The sequence below is a fragment of the Cariama cristata genome, unplaced genomic scaffold, assembly GCF_000690535.1.
Source record: "Cariama cristata isolate BGI_N322 unplaced genomic scaffold, ASM69053v1 scaffold14537, whole genome shotgun sequence".
Taxonomy (NCBI): Eukaryota; Metazoa; Chordata; class Aves; order Cariamiformes; family Cariamidae; genus Cariama; species Cariama cristata.
The window spans coordinates 27,984-52,622 of NW_009626229.1; the positions used below are offsets into that span (position 1 = coordinate 27,984).

Sequence of the window (24,639 nt, forward strand, 5' to 3'; positions counted from 1 at the left end):
CTTAAGTGGGCTTGGGGGAAGGAAGGATTTGGCAGTGAAACATCCTGGTGAATGAAGTTAATGGAAAGAGAAATGTGCAGTCCTAGCCCCCAGGCTGAGAGAGGATGGGGCGATGGAAGTCCTCAGGCAGTTGGCTGCACTTTCCTCTGGGGCAGGAAGGGGCAGCAGGCAGAGGGGACTATGGGGTAAGTGAAACTGTGGGGATATAACTCACTGTGTGCCCTCTGCACTGCAACCAGAAAGAGGCTAGAGAGAACAGAAGCGGTAACTGATCACCTGAATCCCACCGGTCATTGCTGTGCACCCAGAACCCCTCCCTCCCCCTGTGCTGACAGCCACCCGCACACCTTTCTCTTCTCCTTTTCCAACCTTCCCGCCGACTTACTTGTGAGCGCTGATGGATACCAGGGTGCAGCTGCTGCTCAAACACCTTCTGGATGGATTCCAGAGATGGGAGAGTCCTAGAGGCTTCACTGGGAACAGAGACATGGCAGAGGTCTAAGTCAGGTTCCTGGGTAGGTTAGCACTTGGTCTCTTTGGACAAAGCCATGCAGCAGAGACCACTGGCACACGTTCACACTAGGCCTGCTCTCACCATGTGTCATAGAATCATAGAATCCTTAGGGTTGGAAGAAACCTCAAAGATCATCAAGTCCAACCGTATACCCGATGCCACCATGGCTGCTAAACCCACTAAACCATGTCTCAAAGCGCCACATCTAAATGTTTTTTGAACACCTCCAGGGACGATGACTCCGCCACCTCCCTGGGGAGCCCGTTCCAATGCCTAACAACTCTAACAGTGAAGAAGTTCTTTCTAATGTCCAGCCTGAACCTCCCCTGGCGCAACTTGAGACCGTTTCCTCTTGTCCTATCGCTAATTCCCAGGGAGGAGAGACCAACCCCCACCTCACTACACCCTCCTTTCAGGTCATTGTAGAGGGTGATAAGGTCTCCCCTCAGCCTCCTTTTCTCCAGACTAAACAACCCCAGCTCCCTCAGCCGCTCCTCATAAGGCTTGTTCTCCAGGCCCTTCACCAGCTTTGTTGCCCTTCTCTGAACACGCTCCAGCAGCTCAATGTCCTTCTTGTCGTGAGGGGCCCAAAACTGGACACAGTATTCAAGGTGCGGCCTCACCAGGGCAGAGTACAAAGGGATGATCACTGCCCTAGTCCTGCTGGTCATGCTCTTGCCCTCTGCTGCTTACTGCCCTCTGAGTTGCTGGGATGGGCGATGACAGCATTTTTCATCTGCCTTAGTGACACTGCCAACGAAGGCAGTTGAGCGTTAGGCAGCTGACTGTGCCTTGCAATGGCTGAAGCATGGGCATGCTGGCTGTTCCTCGGTTTTTGCTTTGGAGGTGGTGACTTCCTAAATCTCCCCAGAAAGATGTCCCAGTCTGGGCCAAACCTGAGGATGCTGTGTTAAACCAGCATCAACGCAACTATGCCAACTCATAGATCAAAGTGCACTCAAAAATCTCAAAGCCCAGCGAAGTTTGGTGCCTATGAGGAGCAGCTCGGTTTTGCCCAGGTCTTGTGCAGCTGCTGAGGCTGATGCAGGATGCTGAGGACACTGTGCGCAGAGGAAAGTAATTTTTAGATTTTTCAGCTGACACGACAAAGAGGGGCCAGGCGCAGCGAGGAGGTGGAAGAGCCAGCCTTTAATCTCTTGAACGGGAACCATTTGTGGGTTACAATGAGAGTCCTTCAGCATTTCCCAATTAGATTCCACAGGATGCTCATTTGTCAAACCGCTGTTGTATGAATTTGGCACAGAAGCTGCGCTCCAATAGTGACAAGACTTATCACGGAAAGAGCAGCCAGGGAGCGCAGGTCAAAAGGAAGGTGATGGCGGGGAGCAGTGCTGGGATGCTTGCATTGTGCCTAGTCAACAGTGGATATTAATGATTTCCCTCACTTTCCTAAGTCTGAATGGACCGGATTTTACTCCCTGTTTGTTGGGGAAAGTGCTCCAAAGTGAAAGTATGCCTGACTGTCTGAAGATTAGATATTTGTCTAGGTGCTGATCTGTGGATGATTAATTGCCTAAATTAAGCACTCATGTTTGAAATTTCAGTCTGAAAGACTTGCCATGGGGGGCACAGAAGTACAAGACACTCGTAGGAATCTGGATCTGCTAAACTTAGTCTTCCAACACCACTGTTCAGCTTTGAATCACCTAGGGCCAGTGTCACTGCAAATGGCTCTGGCCCCAAACCCAAGACTCCCATTCATTTCTGCAGCCATGGAGTCAGGCCCCAGGAGACTGCAAGCAGTTGCAGGAGCATTGGGTGAAGTTCAGTTTGAACAGAATGAAAGGATATTTACTGTGACCAAGAGTGCAGGACATGTAGGCCATCTCTCAAAAACATAGAGCAGCAGCTGCTTGAAGCCACTCAGAAATGATTTCTCATGGGAAAACTGCCCTCTGTTTACTGTACGGTGCAACGTGTAGCATGGGTGTGAGGATGGGGGAAGAATATCTGCAGGCATTCAAACTCAGCAAAATCACAAATTGCACTTAGAACTCCTTTTGTTTTCTTCTCTTGATAGTATAAAGGAAATATATGTAGTGATCTTCATTGAATCATCAGAAGTCTGTGTGTCCACATAGGATTTCACAAGTGCTGGTGTCGCAAGTGCTTGAAAAGCTGCCTTAAAAGCTCTATGTGAAAATTATCCAGTGAGGGAGAATAAACAGGAGCATGCAGAGAAATGATCGATGTCCAAATGATGGCTTCAGACAGTGGCAGGCTGAAGAGGCCCCTATTAGTGTTTTTCTCATAAAGCTGGTAGGAAACTGTGAACAAAGTCCACTCGCATGGGTCGTCCCCGCTCTTTGCTCTGCACTGGCACCAAGCTTTCCATGAGTCAGCTTTCCAGCCCCTGGAGGATTCCCCTGACTAAGCAAACCCTTGCACGCCAATTTCTTTTAGCACTGAATGCTTCATAAAAGTACCCATCAGCCTTACAAGTCTGTTTTGTTTCATTTTTAGTATATGAGCTGCCAGAGTGAAGAGCCTTTCCCAAGAGTGGTTGTCCTGTTGTCCCCCAGACTCTGACAAGAAGATGTGCCACGGCTGTCCTGACCTTCTTGGCCACAGCTAGCCCTAGAAGGTAGTAGCAGCTTCCAGCAGATTTAAAACCAGCTTTCAATGTCTCTAATGCACATTGGAGTCTGGTCCTTGCTGAATTAATCAGGGATCGGTGGGGTGGAAGGTGAGGGGAAGAGATCACAAACTCTGCGCTCCTGGTCTGCTGTGGCGCAGCTGTGCTTGAGCTCCTTGGTCAGAAACGGGTCTGCACGTGTCCATGGGTAATACACAAACTGCAAAAGGCACGGACTGTTCACAAACAGTTGGCCCAGCTCCTCTCCCAGCCCCATGGTTCACTATGAGCTCTTTTCTTCTCCTCACCACTGAGCAGCTCCAGTACACGTCCCCTCTACCTTGCTAATGTTGGCAGTCACTGCTTACCCACAGCCCAGTATCAAAACACAGAAGCGAGTCAGCCAAGGGCACCAGGATGCTCATTTTTCACAGTGATGGCAGTGTGTCTGAGAGTGACCCTGAAAGATGGCACATCTGGGCTCTGGGAGGTTGGAAGAAGCCAGAATACAGCATTGCAAAAACCTCAGATTCACAGCAAATCAGTGTGGCTCACAAACAGCCAGGGTCAGCTCAGCCACAGCGAGTGTCTGTTTGCATGCTCTTAACCCTCAGCAGTGCCAGGAGATTCAAAGGAGCTTCAAGTCCAGTGAAAAGGGCTCAAGCTGTGTCAATTAACATTTCTCCTTGTTGTTTGTTTGGCTTTTTAATCTGTTCTCAAATATTGTGAAAATAATGAAATTGAACATTATTAAGAAAAAGAGGACACGGCCACTGAGAAGCAGCCTAGGAATTACCTGTACATTCAGCTGGAATCCCTGCACAGCTGAAGAAAGCTGAGGTAAATAAAAACTAAATTTAGGTAATGCCACTGATTAAATTTGAGTTCAGAAGCCTGATAAGGGAGGTAACCTAAAACCCCAGACAACCTCAGAGATTAAAGCTGCAGAAAACAAGATACCCAAGCATCTGAGTATTAGCCAGTTGATCCTAAGCAAATAGTTTGGTTGGATGGTAGAAATTCATGGGACAAGCCGAATAGCAGGGGAGAGGCTCCTCAGAGAGATCCGTATGAGACTGAAAACAGCCTGCAGTTCTGGACGTTCAGGAAAAAATTGAGAAGGCAGCTCCATCTAACTGAAAAAATGCAGGATTGGGGAGAAGATGCTGGGGAAGGGGAGGAGGAACTGCATGAGGAGATACATTTCCATAGGTACCTGACTACTAGAGGGGCAGAGGGCAGGCAGCTTTCTCTTTGCTGTGTTAGCAGTGGTGCAGTGCCCCTGTGCTCAGCAGGCTTCCACCAGCAGATGAACTTACCCAGCTCTGTTCTAGGATGACGCTTTGCAAAGACCAGTCACCAAAAAAAACCTACAGAAAGTCTGGAAATGTAAAAGATGCCCTGGCTCTTGAGAGGACTGTGGACCTGTTGCATCTCCCAGGTACATTTATGAGGACAAGGGTTGTGAAACCCAGACAAGGTGAAGTAGAATAAGAAGTTGGAAATGGAAAAAGCCAGCCATCATCAGAACAGCAGTACTGGAGATATTTTAGTAACACAAAACTCTCACTTGTGATTTCATTAGATTTTAGTTTCCATTGTTCAGGTTTATTCTTAGCTAGCCACCTGGGTCTCCCCCTCTGTGGGCGTAGAGAAGCAAAACCCTTGAGTAGGGCGCAGAAGAAGAAGGGCAGCTCTTTGCACGCCCCATCCTCAGTCCTGCGAAGGGCTCGTCTGTGAGTGGCTGGCTTCTGGCAGAAGGAGCAGGGCTGCATATTCCTCCCCCTTTGCCTGATGAAATGTGCACAATGCCCACTGCTTCAGAGGAGTAATGGTGGTCCCAAGCAGCTGGGCACCTCGCTGACTCCCTGCCTTCCCTCCATAAGTTAAAGCTAAGCAAATCAGCAGTATCCACCTCTTATATTAGCCATTTCTTCTCCCTTGGTGAGCTCTTAGAGTACAAGACCAGGCCAGTAGCACTGCCAGCCTCACTTCTAAATACACTGGAAAGAATAATATTGCAAGATGCAGATAGAAGTGTGGAAGTATGTGCCCTCTGCCATGGAGTGCTCTAAGATCTCTGCAGAAGTGTGGGCTAATCTCCTTGGCTGCTTACAAGCAGGAAGGCGGGAAATCACGTCCTTCCACCAGAGAAACAGGGAGCTCTGCAAGGTTTTAGTTCTCTATCGGAGTTTTCCTCTTTGGGACCCAGAAGGTCTATAAATAGGAAAGGTAAAATTTGTAGAGTCTAGGCTTGTTTCTCTTTTCATTTGAGCTGGACTTTACTGACATCAGTGGAATCATTCCAGGTTCATAGTGCATTGGTGGGAAGGAAAATCAGTGTTTAAAACATAGCTATACACCAATATGTGCTTGTTTCCATAAACGACTTGTGCTTGACAATTCTGTGGGTGTCACTTATGCATTACCAAATTATGCAGTTAATCAGTTAGTGCATTTTTTGTTTTGTTTCTTTCTAAACAAAGCATAAAAAATAATACTTCACTGACTGAAACCGCCTACAGGGAAACTTCACTGTCAGAGCTATGTCTTTTATATAGATTTCACATCTTTGGACCAGAATCACAGGTCATGAGATCTAAATATAATGGTTTTGAGGGTAAAGTCAATCTCCTATGCCAGAAATGCAGGTTCTGAATGCATGCATGTGGAAGCCACGTTAGACTACAGTGTTACAATATTATATCATGATCTCTGAAAACCAGCCTCCAGTTACCTGAAGAGTCCTTTGCAGAGAAGTGTAAGTAGTTTCTTCAGTTGAGGAAGATTGCTTGAGCCAGTCTGCACCATCTCAAAGTCACTGATGATGTGAACTCGCAGGTAATCCTGGATGAGTTTAAGATGCTCATCAGAAACACTGTGAAAGAAACAGACAGGTCAAAAGCCAGCTCTTCTCTCTGCTCCCAAATATCAGACAGCTTTATTATCTTTCTGAAACTTCCACTGCCAGCACAGACAGATGAGAGGCAGCTTGCCTCGGCTTTCAGTGTAAATATGCAGTTCTCAGAATTGGACCATGGATGCCCCACCACACCGCTGACACCTTCTCCTCTTCCTCCTTCCCCACCCCAAATCCTCTCCTTCCTGACTGCTGGGCTACCATGCATGGAGAAGTCTTGCGATGCCTGGCTGTGCCAAAACCATAGTGGGATCATTAACCTTGGCAATGGTTAGAGCCGGGCTGCTGTGAGGTCACTAAGAGTCAGCAGCTTAGGGGCTCTGGGGAGATGGAAACTCCCTTTCACCCCACCAAGTCCCACTTTGAAGGTTTTATTCCAAAAAGTCCAAAACAGTCTTGAGGGGGGGGCCTGAGACCACAGAGCTGTACAGGATGCTCCCCTCCTCCCTGTCTCTGTGGTGCCTGGGCTCCAGGACCACAAGGAAGGATGAACCAGGCAGACCGCATGTGCTGTCTTGTGCCCTGACAAATGCAGAAAGTCCCAGCTGGCTGCTTAGCAGATGAAATGGTGCAGGCAGCTGACCAAAACTGGGTTTCTCCCAGTCAGCCAGCTGCCACTGGGCCACCACAACAGGACCTGTGCTGCCACACACAACCACTGTTTGCTCACAGCTTCCCGCTGCCCTGCCAACAGGCATGCCTTCTGATTTTATTTTATTTTTTAACTTTGCAGATCTGGTCATTAAATGTCATGCGGCTTCCTCTAAGGCTTCAGTGGATGGCCAGGTTTGACACAGCTAGCACGTGGGACGATGTGAGTCAGACCTATAGCTGAAGTAAATCAGTATGAGTACCCAGAAATCCACACACCAGTTTATGCTTATTGAGGACTGGCTGGTGCTTTCTGATACAATCTGTAGTTCATGCACTCAGGTAATAGACTGACTTCTCTCCGATATTATCATACTTTATATTAGAAAAACTATACCTCGTGGAGAAAATCTATTGGTGATTTTAATACTTTAGAAAAGTATTTTTTTCTAGATGATAGCTAGACTGTAACAAGAGGCCAACACACTGTAGATCTGATTCTGTTCTTTGCTTGGTAGTATAAATGAGTAGTTTGGTTGAATCAAACAGGTCCTCAGCTGTCCCAAACAGAGCACCCCAGAAAGCCCAGAGCTGGGCTGAAGGCTGATTCTGCAGCCCTGTGACTTGCCATCCTCACCTGCTTGTGTCCTGGTACTGCAGTCGCTGGAGTAGTGTCTCAGAAAGGGACAGTTTATTAACGTCTGCCACCCTGGAGTTTTCAGGGAGAGAAGGTATCTCCTTTGTCTCGCTGCTCGGCAATGCCATGAGGATGTTGCGTGGGGGCAGGATAGGAGGCGTGGGCACCAGGTCTGGCAAGAGGGAAGGGAAAGGCACATTCATCCCAGCACCGCCATTTGACCTCCTCCCCTTCACCCACAGGCAGAGCAGAGTCTGCATGCCCTGGCACTCACTGCAGAAACCATCCCGTCTGAAGGGCCTCCCATTTCAGAGCTGGAAAGCTCAGGGCTTGATACTGGGTCAGCTCTGTTCTCAGAGATGTCAGTGGTGCGAGACCAGCGGACTGAGCTGCCAGGCTTGGACCTCATGTGCAGGCAGCGTATGCCTCTGCCCGGCAGTGTCACCCCACCCGGGTCAGTTTGACTGTCCCATCTGCAAAGCAGCTATGGAGGTTAACTAGTTACTTTGAATGTAATGCTTAGAGAACATAGCTGTACCTCATCCGTATCATTACCATTATCATGGAGATCTGCTACTAGGGCAGAATGGATGGAGGGGCATGATGCAAAGAGCACCAGAAGCTACTAATGAAAAGAAACGAACAGCTACAGTAAGCAAACACAGATGGGTAAAATAGACCCCATAATCCAATACACAGGGGCCGAGTATCCTGCCTTGTCTAGTGGGCATCAAGTTGGAAGCACAAAGGGTTTTCGTGCTCTGTCACCCTGCTGCACAGCATACCTCCCTGTCCTGGGAGAAGAGTGGGTTCATCTCCACTTATCCCAACCATGGTTGCCTTTCTTTTCATACCAATTGCTCCAACGCTTTACTACACCTGTCATATGTAGCTGGTTGAGTTGTGAGGTTTTGTTCGGTTATTTCCTAATAGTGGAATTTTCATTACAAAAAGATACTCAAAACTGATCCATTGCTCCTAGGCAGAAGCTGTGACTCACAGAGCCACTGTAGCACTGAGCAATGGTACAGTTGGGTGGTGCATCTGCAGGGTATCTGGGTGCTCATCTTCCAACTCTGCAATTCTACCTGTAAGATGGCCAGATATCTATGGGCCCTACATGATTCCAGCACAATGGCACCAAAGTGCCTTAAAAAAATTAAATTCTGTACATGAACAGCCCGGCCCCAGTCCTAATATCTCTCCATCTAAAGGCTCTTAGTCTTGGCTAGAACTTCATTCCCTGCTGCTCGCCTCTCTGTGTATTATTTTGGTGTAGTTCCCTCCCCCGCCCTGAGAGCTGGAGACTCAGTGCAGCTGGCCAAAAAACAGGAACATCTTTCTGAGCAGCTTTGCAAAATTTTGTTCTGTTTCTTCATAAGAATTGCACACCAAAATCTTCCAGCTCTTATTAGAGATCCATTAAATTGCATAAATGTACACAGACACATCAATCTGCTTTAGCGCACATGGCTGGCTGGCTGTCACAGGACCATGTCCTTCAGACAAGTTTTATTGTAATGCTCATCATTTCCGGACAGATATCAGAAAGGACAGGAAGGATGGCTCTGTGGGAATGACCTTCCCCTGGGATTCAGGAGAACAATGACAGATCCAAGGGATGATCCAGGAAAAATCCAAGGAACGATCCAAGACCACTGAGTGACAGGAACCCACAGTGACATTTCACATAAAATAGTTGGGATGATGCCAATCACACCTCTTCATCATCCATCTGCCTCTATATGCATAGAGTTAGGCTGTCTGCCACTGCAGGGTCTGTGCCCTCTGGTTTTGACTGTTAGGAATGTCCTCTAGATCAGAGCAGATAGGGAGGCCTGAGTTTTGGATGACCCAAAACCCACAGCAGACGCAGGTGCATGGCACTGCAGAAGGATGTTCTCCAAGTCTCTAGGGGAGCATCTCTGCTGCAGAGACAGTGGCCCTACAGATGCAGCACAGGGAGAGGGGTGCAGAGACGCGAGATGGCCAGACATAAACCAGTTTGAGTCCACATGAGGGATGACAGATTAGTCAGCCCTGCACTTGAGACAATATATTTCTGCAGAGAGTCTCAATGTATTCCCTCAGGTGAGCTAACATGGCGCTGCAGCTGCAGTACTGCCCCAGAGCCAGGACGACTCACTGCCTCAAGGTCTTGCCAGCTCAGGTCTCTCTATGCCCTGCTCCATTTTATTGCGTGACATGCTCTAATTCCCCTGCCTGTACTGCATATCTTTAGTCCAGAGTAAGTGTCAAGGGTCTGCATCACCAAGTCACATCATGGGTTTCTTACCAGCATCTTCTTCTGGTTCATCTGGGGCCTCCTCTTCTTCCCGCGGCACTGGATATTTGAGGTGCCATACCAGACCCATGTTCTCCTTCTTGTAAAATTCTATCAGTTCCTCCAAGTTCTCGAAATACTTCACAGGAACACCTTCTGATGCCTCAAACAAAACACATAGGCTGTCATTATCTGGGATTTCCTACCACAGAAACACTGCTCCTCGCAGAAGGAAAAACAAAGTCATAGAGAGAGAAAAACCCACTACTGCTGTCCAGAGAAAGCCAGCCCAGCTCTCACTGCCCATCTGACCCCAGGCTCTGTGCAGAATGACTCCTGCAGTACAAACAGAAACAGATACACACAGATGTTCCACTCAGTGTCAGCAAAAATGGCAACCTCAAAGATTCACTGAAGCCAAATGGAAGAGCTCTCTCGTTTGATTCAGTGTGCTTGGCTTCAAAGCAAGGGAAGACTTTAAAAACAAAGAATTCTCCTGGATTAATTTTTTGCATTCCTTCTTTTACTGAGCACAAAACCCCTGGACTACGTTATATTTTGTGGTATCCGGGAAGAATTTTTCTGTGAAACTGAAAGAATAAAACATGTCTAAATCTAGATATTAGCATCCTTTCCAGGATTCAAAGGCTCAGAACTAGGTTCAAATGAAACAAGCCAGCAAGATACTGTCATGTAAAAAAATGCTCAGATGAAGATTTAGCAAGCTGAGGCTCAGAACACAGCTAGGAGTGTGAATGCGTCAGGCATGACACCAAGCTTGCCAGCTGAATTTTAACTGTGACTAAGCCTGTTTCTAGCACAGCCCTGGCCACTAATCTCAGGAAATGGATACTTGCAGAGGGAAAACACAGGGGTAACGTTGTAGAGGTCTGCAGAGGCAAAGCTTTCCAGCAATTATATCTATGCGTCGGCGTGAATGATAAATCTGCCAGATTCACCAGGCAGTACAGCTGCCATCCCCGCAGCTCGGCCCCGTTGCTTCAACCAAGGGCCCTACCAAAGACAGACAAATGATTTGTCATGGCTCAGCACAGACCGTCTGACCAAAAGAAAGAGCGCTGTATTACCTCCAGAACTGCACTTAAGTACCATCCAAACCCGAGGCAACAGCAAGATGTAACCAAAGCTCTGATCGCTCCTCACGGGGCATACTCTTCCTGGCAGGGTGCTCTCTGGACAAAAGGTTTTCCCAGAGAAACCGACCCAAGAAGGCTCCGTCTACACATGCAGCAAAACATCAAGGAGCAGGGGCAGAACAGTGCAGAGCAGATGTTTTCCAGCCCCACAAGACTGTTGTTCGGGACTTAAAAGAGCAACACTGGGAACTGTTCACAACTGGGGATACAGCAGCAGTGGGCAATCAAAAGCAAGAGCTGATCACTCTAATGGCAGGCTTGACTTGCCCTGTTTTACATGCAGCAAGCTAGATTTTGCACAGGAAGCATGCTTAATAACAAATTAAAGCTTTGCCTCCAATTTGAAATAACTTGTTACGCAGCCACACTTTAGACATTCTGCCTCTAACAGGCAGGATATTTTCTTTTTGGATTACAATTATTGGCTGTAAAAATTAACATTCACAAAGTTTTAATACGAGTTTGAACAAGCTTATTTACTTGCCATTTGTGTTTGCCCACTTTCTTATTATCTGTGAACTTTTTTGTTTAAAAGGCAGACGTAGCAAAACCAAGAGAATAAACAGGAGAAATGCTAGCATAAACCACAGTGAGCCAAACACAGACAAATGTCTTCAGTGAGTCCTAGCAGCATCAAGATTTCTTTTTAATTTTTCCTAAAGAATGAAATCTCAGGCCAGAAATTAGGACAGTGCTTTCAATACTGAACCACATTCGAAACCTTCAGCGCCCTCAGGCCTGCCAACAAAAATACCTTTCAGTTTTAACTACACCTGCATGTCTTTAAAAGCACAGCAAGACACATTTTCATAACAAATGTGTATGATGTTTCTGAAAGCTCTGCCTGTACAGCCTCCTTTTCTGTCTCCCAGGTGTTCCTACATTTATCAAGATTTATTATTCTCATACACTGGAAAGCATCGCATTCAGCGTGAAGGCGATGCTTGGGCAAACACTGGATTATATTTCTGTGAGGCCAGAGGTGTTGAAACAAATCGCTGGTTAAAGCTTCACAGGACCGTAACAGTGTAGGCCAGATCCTGCTCTGCTAGAGCAGCACAAACTTAGCAAAATCAGAATGGTTTCTGATTTACACCAATTAATGCAAATAGTGTCTTGGTCCTCCCAGACCCCAGACTCTTCTGCTTCTTGACGCCAACTGTGAAGGCTGGGAATCAAGAAAAACATCAAGAAGAAAAAGCATTCAGCTCTAATCCATCCTATGAAAGGATCCTGAAGTCAGAGTGCTGCACTGGGACAGACCTGGAATAGTTCAGCCAGTTGCTTCCATGTTTCTCTGTTCGTCTACCCTGCAGTACCTTCCTCTGCTCTGAAATCCCCATTTTTGTGATTATTTATGCAGTTGTGACCCGCAGCCCCCCCCGGCAGCCCAGAGTGCACTCTTAGCAGCACTGCTTGTAGGATGGCAGCATGTTCAGCCTTCGTGCCCAGCCCATGGCAGCGTCACTCACATTTCAGCCTCTGGATTTCACCTGCCTGGGTTGCCTTCTGCCCACCACCTACAGCACCCATAGATGGGCTGGAGCTTACACGAGACGAGGCTTGTGATAGTTTGCTTTGCCCTAAGCTACCCCAAAGGACACCTGGACAAAGGCATCAGCCCCATCAGAGCACACACTCAGACCCTAAAATCCATCGAGGGTTTGCCATTTGCATCTTTGTAGGACGAAAGCTTTGCCATCAGTGCTCTTTCCCACCTCTTGAATTACTGCAGCCTACCCCACTCCTCCTCTTTCCAAAGTCATCTTCACACTCCTACTTCACACTCTAAAGACCTCGCTGGCTGCCCGCTTCCCCAGAACCCCCTGACTGATGACTGTCCCCGCAGCCCCCATCCTGCCCCGCACACCACCCCTTCCACCCCCAGTGCCCAAACACTGTCTTCTCAGCCTTGTTTTGCCTCTCAGCCCCTGCTCTCACAGGGTGCCTGCAAGAAGCTGGATTGCCCTGCACAGCTCTTTTAAGGCCAAATGGAGCCTTGATGTAAGTGGGAGGAAAGGCTGAATTAGCACTTTTTGCTGCCAAGGATAGTTCAGTCTCCGAACCGGTGCTGGTCTCTGTGGTAACCAGAAGCAGCAGCATTTTGTAACAGGCCTTCTTCCTCTAACTCATTGCACTGCATTTCAAGAGTGGACCGAAGCCTGTGGTCCAGATCAAATTCCCCGGGGTGGCCATAAGCCCCAGCTCATGTGCAGGTTAGCTGGATGCAGGCGCAGAGAGACCCCACATTATGCACCCCTTCTACCCTAGTAGCTCAGCTGGCTGGCTGGGCAGCCAGACCACCACCTCCAGCCACTTTTGTTGATGAACTCCACTATGTCTTCTCTGAAAGATAACTCAAGGTCATGGTGAGGATCTGCACTTTGCATGCATCTGAATGCAGCCGCTCATTCCCAAAGGGCGGCAGCCTCCATCCCAGCGGTGCCAGCTCCTCTGGCAGCCCACCTTCCCCAAGTCCATTCAGGATAAAAAGGACCAACTCCCCATGGCACGCAGTAAAAATAAAGGACGGCACTTTTATATCTTAAGACAGAATTCAGCAGGGAGCTGAACACGTGTCCTGACCAGCTGCACAGAGACAAGAGCTGCAATGAAGAAATGGGGAACCGGCAGGGCCAGGAGCTCTGATCAGCTGTGGCCAAGCACAGAGGGAAGGATGGGGGAGCCTCAAACCTGCTCAGTGCCCGCTCATGGTGAGGGAGATTGAGGGCCCTCTCCCACACCACAAAAGCCACAGCAGTGGCACCGCCTCGCTACACATCAGCTTTGCCATCACGGGAGTCTGAAAGCAAAGATCGCTGGATTATTCTCACTCATTTTCTTTTGTATTATAATTGTTATTATTTGCAAGGACCTCAACAGAGGAAGCGTGCGGGAAGGGCTGTGCCCCTGCAGCACAAAGCAGTGCCCAACAACCCTCTCTGCCTGTTTGCCTGCACTATGAAATGAGCTCCTCTCAGTTCAAGGCACCCCTCAAACTTCCCGACTCCCCCTGAGAGAGCAGGGCACACTGCTTTGTTCTGCGTCCCTCTGCGCAGAGGCACAGCAAAAACTGTATGTCGTTTGAATTGGGAGAAAGAACAGTAAAAGCAAGACCTCACTGGGCTTGCTCCTCCCCTTAGGGAAAGGATGAGAACAAAGCCTGTGTGACAGACGGTAGTCACGTTGTTTGACACACGAATGCAAGGAGCTCGGATACCACCAGTGACGAGTGCCATGTGAGCCCCTCCAAATCCAACAGCTTGTAACTTTGCTACCAGTCGCAGGGCAATAGGACCATCCCCCAGGCTGCGGGATGTTCCCAGCCCAGCAGTGCCTGGGACTGCAGGGATGATGCCCGCACAGCATCAGTTTAACACAGAAAATCTGGTTCAGTAATGTTGCAGCTAGTGCTCAGGTTGCTAGATGAGCCTACCTGAAGGCTCGTCAAACAATTTTCACTGCCAATGAGCAAGGAAAGCAGCACATGGCTGGGATATATGCTCTCTTCACACTTGAACTTGTGACAAAAGTCTATAGGCTTTGTGGTTGTCCTCAAGACAACCACAGTGGATGACAGGAGCGAGGCAAAAGGGAGCCTGAACTTTATGCAAACTTGCTCTGGTTTTTGAGACAGGGAATAGACACGGAATGGGGTACCGCAAAAAACCCCAAGCCGGACAGGGCAGCACAGAGCAAGCTGGAGCCACCCGAGCGGAGCGCAACAATGAAATCCACTTCCCTTCCCCCCCTACCCCCCGCCTTCATTTAGTAACTAACTATTTCCTCAGGGTTATCACAGGATAGATCTTGTTTTAATTGTGAAGTGAATTGTTTCATTAGTCATTAGAAGTCATTAGAAACATGGATGGTAAGTGTCATCTCCACAGCAACACACCACATCCCCAGAAACATACTCACACGGCTCACAGGATACCCGAGTGGCGTGGAGAGCAGGCTCTCCCTCCACGGGCGACTCCTCCAGCATCACCCCTGGTACCTCAGCTTTGTGCTGATGATAGCCATAACACACAGAAAGGAAACACCTAGCGAACGTATGCAATATAGGGAACAGCTCGTAAAACAGCAGAATTGCACAAAAGAATCTGGATAATAGTGAATCAGAGACTGCATAGCAATTTTATAGTGGGAAACTGCATCAGAAAAAGCCAGTCTTTCTAAGGTCTATTAATGGGAGTGTCATATGAAATGCACGAAGAAACTCTTCTGCTGTACTTGGTGCTGTAAGGCCTTAGCTGGACTGCTGTGTTCAGCCTGGGTCATCACTTTTTATGGAACATGTGAAAATACCATAGAGTCCCAAGGAAAAATTATGAGGACGGCTGAAGAGTTGGAAAATGTGATTTACAGGGAAAGCTCAGAAGAAAGGGACTGGTATGGTCTGGCAAAGGGACAGCCTGGAGACATCACAGCAGCAGTCTTACAAGTTTTAAATTCTTTTATAAAGAAGATGGCAACCAGCTGTGCTGCAAGTCCCTCAAAGACAGCAGATGTGGCCGGCTTACTTCGCAGCAGAGGAGGTTTAGATTAGATCTCAAGGAACCTTGCCAGGCAGAGACAGTGAAGTCAGGCTGCACAGGGAGAGTGTGTCCACATCTCTGGAAGTGTCACAGTGCAGAGTACCCAGGCATTCCTCAGAGCCAGCTAGCAAGCACCTGATGCTGCTTCAGTCTGAAAACAGGGCAAACACTGGGCTCGGAGACCTCGTGAGGCCTCCTGCCAGCCCTAATTCTGCGACTGTAGGAAGCCCTCTGCAAACCTGCCTGCTGCCTCTTTGTCCAGACCCTGCTATATCCTTGAGTGAGACTGGTAAAACTGAACGTGACCGCGCTGGTCATGACCAGCCCAGCCATTTCAACTGCATCCCAAACCAGGGACTCTCAGATCTTCCGCTTCTGACTCCAGCCCTTTTGGCTGGAAACTTCCTTTCCCACAGGATGTCCTGATGTCCTGTCCTCCAGAAACTGCCCTCAATTCTGCAGGTCCATCCAGTTATCAATTTCCCTTCCATCTTCTGTACAATCACTGTACAGTACTTTAACACAACTAGCTACAACTTCTTCTTGCCTTTATGCTGAATAAGCTTCTGGGTTCTTCATTTAATGAAAACAGGTATGACTAAAGCCTTTAATCACTAGTCTTTGGTTAAATCTTGTGATCCCGTTTCCAAATTCATCCACCTAAACTTTTCAACAGGTTTTTGTATGGCTGAGATCATCTAGTCTTCCTTTGTATCTGGTGTAAAATGGCCAACAGGGCCCAACCTAAGTCTCCTCTTCTACATTATCTCCAAGCAATGCCAACTGGTCAACAGAACACCTTGATGAAGATACTCCAAATACGGGTTTGCTGAGAAGCAGCTCTGAACATACCTTTAAAAGAAGTTGCAAGGGGAGTATAAAGACATAAAGTGAAGAGAGGTTTAAAAGATGTAAAGCTGGGCGAGGAAGTGGTTAACTTGGGGTTCATGACAACAATTGTATAAATAGATGGCACAGGAAGTCTGGGGCCCTCAGAAGGAAGAGGAAGTGTTTTCCTTTCCTGAGCCAAGGCACAAGGAGGAACTAGGAAACTGGTCATCTGGTTATATTGCTTAAGGCTAAGCTTTTCTAACCAGAATGCTTTAAAACAGGTATTTAAACCCATATATAGGCATTTCAGCAACAGTCAATAACTTTTCAAAGTTATAAAATTCTTGCAACACCCAACCAGCTTAAACGGAAGCTGAAAATCAGGTCACTTCTACTTTGGTGCGAAAGGCTGGCAGGAACTTTTTTCCTTTTAGATTTGAAAAAAAAATTTCTTAAGCTTCCTGGTTTGGAAAAAAGTTGTCTTCAAGACTGTCTGTTAGCTAGGAAGTATAGGTGGCATTTTTAAATTTACTTTTGGCTCTCATGTAGGCAAGCTTTTATATTTCACTAAAGAGCGGAACCTAGCAGCTAAGAAATTCCTGGTAAATTATTTTTTAAAGCATTTTAAAGCAACCTGGTTGTGTTTCAGTTTTGTTTTGTCAGAAAACATTTCTTATTTCTAGATCAAATCTTGTGCTAAGAAATTTAGGAGCATTTCACAGGAATGGGATCATAGACAGGAATCACAGCTGGGAGAAACAGCTACTTGCCAAAATACAAGCCACCCAGAAACATACTTTACTTTGAATGCAACACCTGGTGCTGGGAAGAAATGGGGCTGACTAGGAGTACAAAGGGAGAGGAGCAAGTGTGTGGCTGAGGAAAAGGGAGATCCTGTGACATGGAGGGTTGGTAAAGGAAAGGACTTTAATAAGTGGTAGGAACCTGCGAGCTGGCAGGGGAGTTGAGATGCTGGGTGAAGCTCAGTTGAGAGGGTCTCTGGCTCAGGGGAACTGAGCACGAGAGAAGAGGCAAGAGGAGGAATCCAGGGAAGCTGGGAGGAGGATGCCGGTGGGTGGCAGGAGCAGCGCCTCCTCACCTGGAAGAAATCATTTGAATTTTGGGGAAAATGGCACAGTGCAAGTGCAGTTGTAAATTATATAACTTGAATAATGTTGGAGAGACTGGAAGGTGAATAGTCCCTGTCTCCTCTGAGATGAGAGATGATGAAGGCTTTCTTGTCTCATTCTGCATACGGTTTGGTCCTGATGCTCAAGTTTGCTTATTCATGTCACTTTTGCTACAGTGACCTTTTACATTTAAGACTTTGGGTGAAAATCAAGGAAATCAGAGAGTTCTGGGAAAGAGGGCTTCAGCATTTCTGAAAGAGATTATTCATGGAAGGAAACAAGGAATTGCAATTTAACAACAACTAAGTATTCTAGCTTGTGTTCCTGGCTGAAAATCAGATATCCAAACAACAAAAAACTAAGTTAAAAGAGGATAAAGTAAATTACTGTGTTGTCAATCCTATAAAATTCCCTCTGTTCCTCAAATGAAACTGAAGGGTACTTTCACATACTGCCTCTACCACAAGCTCCATTTCTTTAAGCGTAATACTGACTTAAGAGACACTATGTGAATTACTGCTACACCACCATAATTCCTTTCTTATCATATGTATACAAAATGGGAATGCTAAATGATTTTCACTTTCTTTCACAGTAGCATGCACAGAACATTTGTTAAAGTTCAGCACCTACTTCCTTGCTTGCTCGCAACATCTGCGTGAAATATGAATCCTGTTGCTGCTAGCTGGAAACAAGTCAACCAGGTACAAATAAACATTCTTGCCTCCACTGCTACCTGGGCAGCAGGGCACATCAGGGCTTCACTTCCAAATCGTCCTGTACAGTGCAAATCTACAACAAAACCTGAACTCCCTCCTGATCCAATTTTGGCCAAAATGGCTACCTCACTTTTTCCTATCCGCAATGTCATGGAAAAGACTTGGGAAGCACAATGCATTTTGCTTATGCTCAGTTTCAAATGCTTAACACGTTTTATGTGTGGAATGTGCGCCCAGCTTGAGTTAATCTTAAAAAGATCCTGACTGTCATATCTGCCACTTCTGATCTCTTCTGGCCCCACAAGAGTTTTCCTCTATGTGTTCCCACTCAGGCTTCATTCTGGCAGCCCGAAGATTGGTCATGTTCACAGGTAGGAAGTGCTCCCATGGCAGAACTGGGACACTTGCAAATTGTCTGTTGAGGAGAAGGAACGTTGAAAGGAGTTCTCAGTAGAGTATAGCTGGCTGCCAAATTTTTATCTCAAGTTCCACATCCTAAAGAAAAACATATTCCAGAAGGTAAAGGACCCGTGGAAGTCTTTTGAACCAGCATTCTCCCACACAAGTTAAAGACATAGGTCATAAAAATAATATACTCGGATCCTACTTAAGGACCCCATTCCACTGTGCTCCAACACTCCGCGATTCACATAAAAAGTACATTAATTGCCAAATATCTAACTAATATAGTTAGATAGAAGCCAGTAAGAACACCGAGCAATTATAGAAAGCACCAACACCACTAAATAAACCATTCAAACTCTACCCATCAAAAAAGATTTTACCAACACAGCATATAATGATCCAACTTGTAGCACGAGGAGAAACCTCCTGAGCAACCAACCCTTTCAGCATTTCTCCGTCTTATAATAAATAAGATTTACATCAACAAGAAGCAAACAACAGTATGGTTCCATGACAGAACATGAGGGACTGGTAATAAATTTAGCTACAGGGTGCAAGTCAGATGAGTTGGTGATGAATGAGCAAGGACTGTAGATCCATGGGGATCTGATGCAATTTTTTTTAGCGCTTCTGTAGTGTGTGGGTGGAATTTAAGTAAAAGTTTTGGAGTACGCTGCTTATAACAACTTTTGTAATTTTATCACAAGTCTTGTGCTTTTTGGTTTTCCACCGAAAAGCTTCAGCACTGGAAGTCAAATGAGAATTTCCATTTTCATTTCTTCATGAAGTATCTAGCTCTAGTGACTACCAAGACAAGCTTGAAAACACAGGTCCTCAGGAGCTAGCAAGGCAACCGAGGCAGCAAGTGTAATATAGTAATCATTTCTGAAGGCAGTTTGTGGAGGTCATCATTCTGATTTTGTCAGCACTCACTACTGACAGTAGCTGAGCTGGGGAAACTATTGCAGGTCACCGATACTTGCTTCTCAGTGGAAACTCTCAAGCGCCCTTCAGCTTTTCCCTCTATAGAAGACAATAAATACATCCCTAGGCAACAACGTGTGGGGTTTGAAGTCCTACAAGAAAGAACTTTTCTCCAAGAGAAGTGAAGGCTTGCCTATGAAAACCTGCCTTTCTAACCCTTTTGGAAACTTCCGAAAATGAAATGAAAATCCCTCAGCTCACGTCAGTCCTACACTGCATTTCTGGGGGTTTCCTCTAACCTGTGCAGGGAGACAGTGGAGGATCCATAATCAGGTCTCTGCTTTCCCTATTGTCTTCTGTGCTGAATGAATCTCAGTTTCAACAGACACCAAGCACTAAATATGCACGAATTACATAAAATATCCAGTGGAAAAGAGAAAATGTAAGATTAAAGAAGTTACACTTACTGAAGGTACACTGCTGAAGCAAAGCAATGCAGGCAGAAGGCGCATGTAAGAGCCGCATTCACCACATTATACTGCATAACTTTCTGGGATTGCCTAATTAAAAACCATAAGCAACGCACAGATAAGGGTGAGCACCTTACTGTTACAATTTCCTGTCTTCAGCCTGCAAAATTTCTCAAGCTTTAAGTTACAGGAACTGTTTTCTGTTTTAGTGACACTAAGGGTCTCCACTTGTCCTTTCTTTCAAGGAACTGTCCCTTATTTCATTCATTTACTGCATGAGTGAGACAAACCCTTACTCAATTAGAAGTAAGCACTGAGCCATGCCTGCTAATTGAACAGATACAGAAACCAGCATGAAGAAGCACCGTCATTTAACAAAACTAACCACAAAACTAAAACATCCTTCAAACCCTCTCCTTTTACGTCCTCCCCTGAACTGCACCTCTGGAATAAAAATAGCGGATGTGGTGTTACAAATTTTTTGTTAAACTTTGTCCCCTAGAATTGGACCCAACCCAAGGTTTCTGGTTTTGCATGTAAAGGGACGTGGCATACAATGAAGACGAACTTCTCGAAGGGCTACCTAGTGCCTCCGTGAACAGCCAGCGCTTGCTGGACGTGGATTCTACTGCATTCAACCACAAAGGATACTTTATGCTAAGGCTTTAAAACAACACAGATCACTACATCCCTGTCAAGTTTTGGAGAATGAGGTTTAATACAGAGCTATCTGGAAATTTTAGTTCAGGCCTAACAGCCTGCTAACACAGAGCAACCCCAGCCCATAGAGAGTTTTGCTAGACTTTGCCCATGGGGTTTGCTGAACCCAGCTGTGCTGTGTGTTATCTTTTAAAATACTAGAAAAGGAGAGCTTTAGAGCCCTGGGGTGGAACAGAAGGAAACTGACTTAGACTTTCAGAGGAGAACCAAGATGGAAAACTCTGTCAGAAGTTACAAACTGAAGACAAAAGAAGTCAGACTGCAGGGCAAAGACCTGGGAACAACCGCAAGCTGCACTGTGACTTCATTCTCTCAGAGGGACTCTGAAATGACTGAATCTGAGCTGTCTTTGCTAAAGTCTGTTTCATTTCCCTAAACCATTTTGTCATTTGAAATCAAGTCCTGCGTGCTTTGCATTTATGTGGCAATCTGAAAACTAAAGGATTCCAAATTTCTTTTAAAGCTTCATGAAATAGCTTCAACCACCAAAAGGTAAATTTGAAAACTATAGGTGGAGCAGACCTCATTTACTTAAAACAAGTGCAACCGGGACAATACTTTCGATTGAACATGTTGTTATTTAAAGGTGATTGTATCTTTATATTTTATATTTATGTTAGCAATAAGCTGCAGTGCATGTAGGGTCTATTGGTCCCATTCCCTAAGGCTACAGAGCAGATTGAGTGAACAAGATCTAACTGGAGCCTAAGTATTACTTGCGACCTGCTGGATGAGTTACGTCTCTGCATGGGGGATGCAGCCTGCAACGATACATCTCATCAGCAAATCGAGATACATCTCTAAAGAAGAAAGGGCATCACCCTGTCAGTAATAAGTGCAGAAATGATTTTGTACAGATGGCAGTATCTGCCATAAGACTCATTGTAAACAAATTCAATAGCAATGTTTTCCAAGGCTCATTCCTATCTTAAATGATCAGGACAAAAAGCCTCATATAGCACAACAATATATTGGCTTCTCTTTCTTTGAGAAAACAACTCAAGACTTGCCTGAAAAGGAGTACTTTTCTCTGTGACCCATCATGCCTCAAAGCACAGAAGCAATAAAACATAGTGTTTCATTACCACACAGCTGAAAGGGAAGTAGCCTGTTTTCTCCCTGAATACTTTAAATTCAGTTATGAAGCTTCATCAGAAGTCTTTGGAAATATAAAAATAAAAAGGATAAGACAATCAAACGGTTTAAATGCTATGTGACTGATAATATTAAAGCTAACATCCATCAAATTACTGAAAGATGAGAATATTTTCTTGTTGATAGTGTTGGTTAGGTAAGTTTTAAATTATTTTTCCTCATCTGCCAGAAGAGGTTTAGAATTTCAGGAAAATTTTCAGTTTGCTAGTCCTGGAGATGTTGAGGTGTGTGTCCCCAAGGCGCTCATCTCAATTAGAATTACACATTTGGCTTCTCAAGCACAGACTGTAGCTAGTTTGAAAGTCTATTTAAAAAAAACCCAACCTTCTTATAGTTCTCAGTCCATGAGCAGAGGTTACTACATCTTCCTTTAAAACATGCCCACAGAAACAGTTGATTTGGGATGGAAATGTCTGCAGGGGGGTGAGGCAAGACGAAGAACTTCCTAAAGTATATTTACTGCTGGAGAAAGTTTCTGTGCAGTTGAAGGCTGAGGCTCCCACCACCTCCCAGCCGCTTGTTCCTGTCCCCCAGCCAAAGTCTCTGCCCCACTTTTGTGCCAAGAGCAAACTCAATTGTTTGTACACTCAGGCTCTCAAAGCAGGAACTGAAAGATCCAGCGGGGTAGGAAATGTTGGGTATGTGGTTCTGGGTGGTCAAAGTCTTTCAAAAGGATAATACGGTGAAACAATTGTTCTTTTAAAATAATAATTGTTAAACCGGTTACTGTTTAACAGTCCTAATCTTTATCTTCTCAATCTTAAAGTATTTTGCAGCGCCTGCAAGTTGCTTTTGTACATTCAGTGAGGATTGCCTATTTGCAATATTCAACTGTTTAAGCATGATGAAGGCTTTATGACATGACACACTTATTGGAGGGCAAACTGTAAGAGAAATTGATGACATCCTTTGGCCTTTCACTCTTTGGAATGAAATTTTATCTGAAAGCATATTCAGATAAAAGGAAAAGGGATTTCACTTCGTGGCATGCGCTAGCTTTCAAATACCTGATTTCATTTTTTGAAGCTTGAAAAACAAAATAATAATGTCACTTTAACTTGGTTTAAGCCATCTTCTCTGAATGTGGGGGTTTTTTTGTATTTTCAGGAAACTGAAAACATTCTGGAAGGGTCCAAACTAGACAAAAGCTGGATATGGTTTGTTTGTATGAAGAATTTTGTATACTGAGAGATTCAGTAGCAGGAAAGAATGTGCATGTTTCAGGAAATACCTAGTTCTCTTATTAAACGCTGCTTCTTTCAGTTTTTCAAAACCTATGAAATGCATTATGTTTATTCCTACCTCAGATGCAACAGCAGAAAAAACATTTTCCTTATATAAACAGATTTGGATAGTCTGCAGAAACATGAAGTACGTGGATTTTGCTAAGCCCTGACTGCAAATTATGTTCAGTCCTAGATGTAAAGACTGCAAAGAGTTTTACAAACTGATTTAGATCAACATTAAATTATATTGAAAAATACTCAAATTGGAATATTTACAATTTTCAGTAATAAAATGAAGCTCAACGTAATGAAATTATGTATTTGGGCATACTAGAAATGTGTTTCCCTAACCACGTTTCGAGACGCTGCTCCTAAGTATTGTCTGGTTGTCCACTTGTCCCTTGTTTCCATCCAAGAAAAGTAATCACCCTAATTATACCTCAGCCCTTCAGTGCCAACAGAGTACCACGAACATGGAAAGTTTTCTGTGGTAATGACTAACTTTGGCAAAATCAGTTCCATCCTCAGCTTTAACTTTTGTTGAAATTCACTGTTAGGCAAAACATAAAACTGCACTTTCCCACAGAAGCTCTGCAGCTCTGCACACCGACGAGCTCATGACTCCTCAGCGGGGTCTTGAATTGCTCCCTTCCCATCCCTTGCACCCCTCTGTCCTTCAGACAACACTGCTGTCTCTTCCCCTTCCCTGCAGCAATGCAGGTGCTGATCGTCCCCCCGTAACTCCCAGGCACACTGGCACGCAGGGGGTGGTGCTGGCACACCTCTCATCTTGGCAGCACACCAGCCCAAATACACGCACCCCTGCCCACCTACGTACACCTGCCTGGAGAGGGTAGCTGTCCAGCCCATGTGTCCCACCCCACCAAGCATCCTCCTTGGTGGGACACTTGGTCTCCTCGGGCCTTTCAACACAGGAGGAGACCAACAGTGCCCAATGCCTCCTAGCTGCAAGCAGACGATGGATGTCTTACAGTCTCCATGCAGCCTGCAAATGATATTTTGGGCAGGCCTCTGCCTACCCTGTCCTCACTGCAGACCGTGAAGTTTTGACATCAATTTGAGCAAGTACAAAATCCTTACACAGCTGTCTGACAGAAGCTGTAAGCGGCTGCAATGTTGTGAATGGGTGAGTGTCACCCAAAAGATTTTGCTTTGCGTTATCTCCCACTGAAACCAGCTCAAGTGCAATTTCCTAGTACAAAGTTTTTGATCAGATATAGATAGATCAGCAAAATCCAAGGCAAATCACAAAATCCTTACTACAGAAAACCTTTTCTTGGCTACACGTGTCAGAGCAGAGCAGCAAATTGGGATTACAGCGCCGTATCAAAGAGAACGGCAAAAAGTTTGCATCTCTCTGCAAAGGGCTCACAAAGGACTTGGTACTGCATGTGCCACAGCTGGACACTTGCCTATGACGTTGGTGACAACAGCAGTGACACCAGGAACGCAGGAACTGACCTAAACTCATGCTCTTATCAGATCATGCCGGCAGGATGGGCAGCCGTACTTCTGTGCTCTGAGAGGAGGTTAGCATGCCGGATGAAGCTTTTATGCCGAGCTCCACCCTGCAGGACTCATAAACAGAAGCCAGAACAAAATTCTGCTTAGGGCAAGGACAATCCTGCTGACCAGCTGACGTGAACAGGCAGCCCTCTCATTGTGTGTCTTGTCCATGCCGGGACAGAGGATTTTGGTCGTTCTGGCATATTTAGCCAACCCATAGGCAGACAGAGTACAAATTTAGATGTTTCCCCCAAAATGTGTTTCTAGAAGTGTGCTGGATAGAGAGGGTTTC

At 45.8% G+C, this 24,639-nt stretch overlaps 1 protein-coding gene across 1 annotated transcript in view; it reads right to left on the reverse strand.

Annotated features, from left to right (window-relative positions):
* INPP5D (inositol polyphosphate-5-phosphatase, 145kDa) overlaps window positions 1–24,639 on the reverse strand; it is a 54,490-nt gene that overhangs the window by 17,464 nt on the left and 12,387 nt on the right. The window contains exons 3-6 of the mRNA XM_009703946.1: window positions 9,555–9,705; window positions 7,259–7,430; window positions 5,848–5,988; window positions 386–473 (exon numbers count right to left, since the gene is read on the reverse strand). Of these exons, the coding sequence (XP_009702248.1) occupies window positions 386–473; window positions 5,848–5,988; window positions 7,259–7,430; window positions 9,555–9,705 (552 nt within the window). The remainder of the gene's footprint in view (window positions 1–385; window positions 474–5,847; window positions 5,989–7,258; window positions 7,431–9,554; window positions 9,706–24,639) is intronic.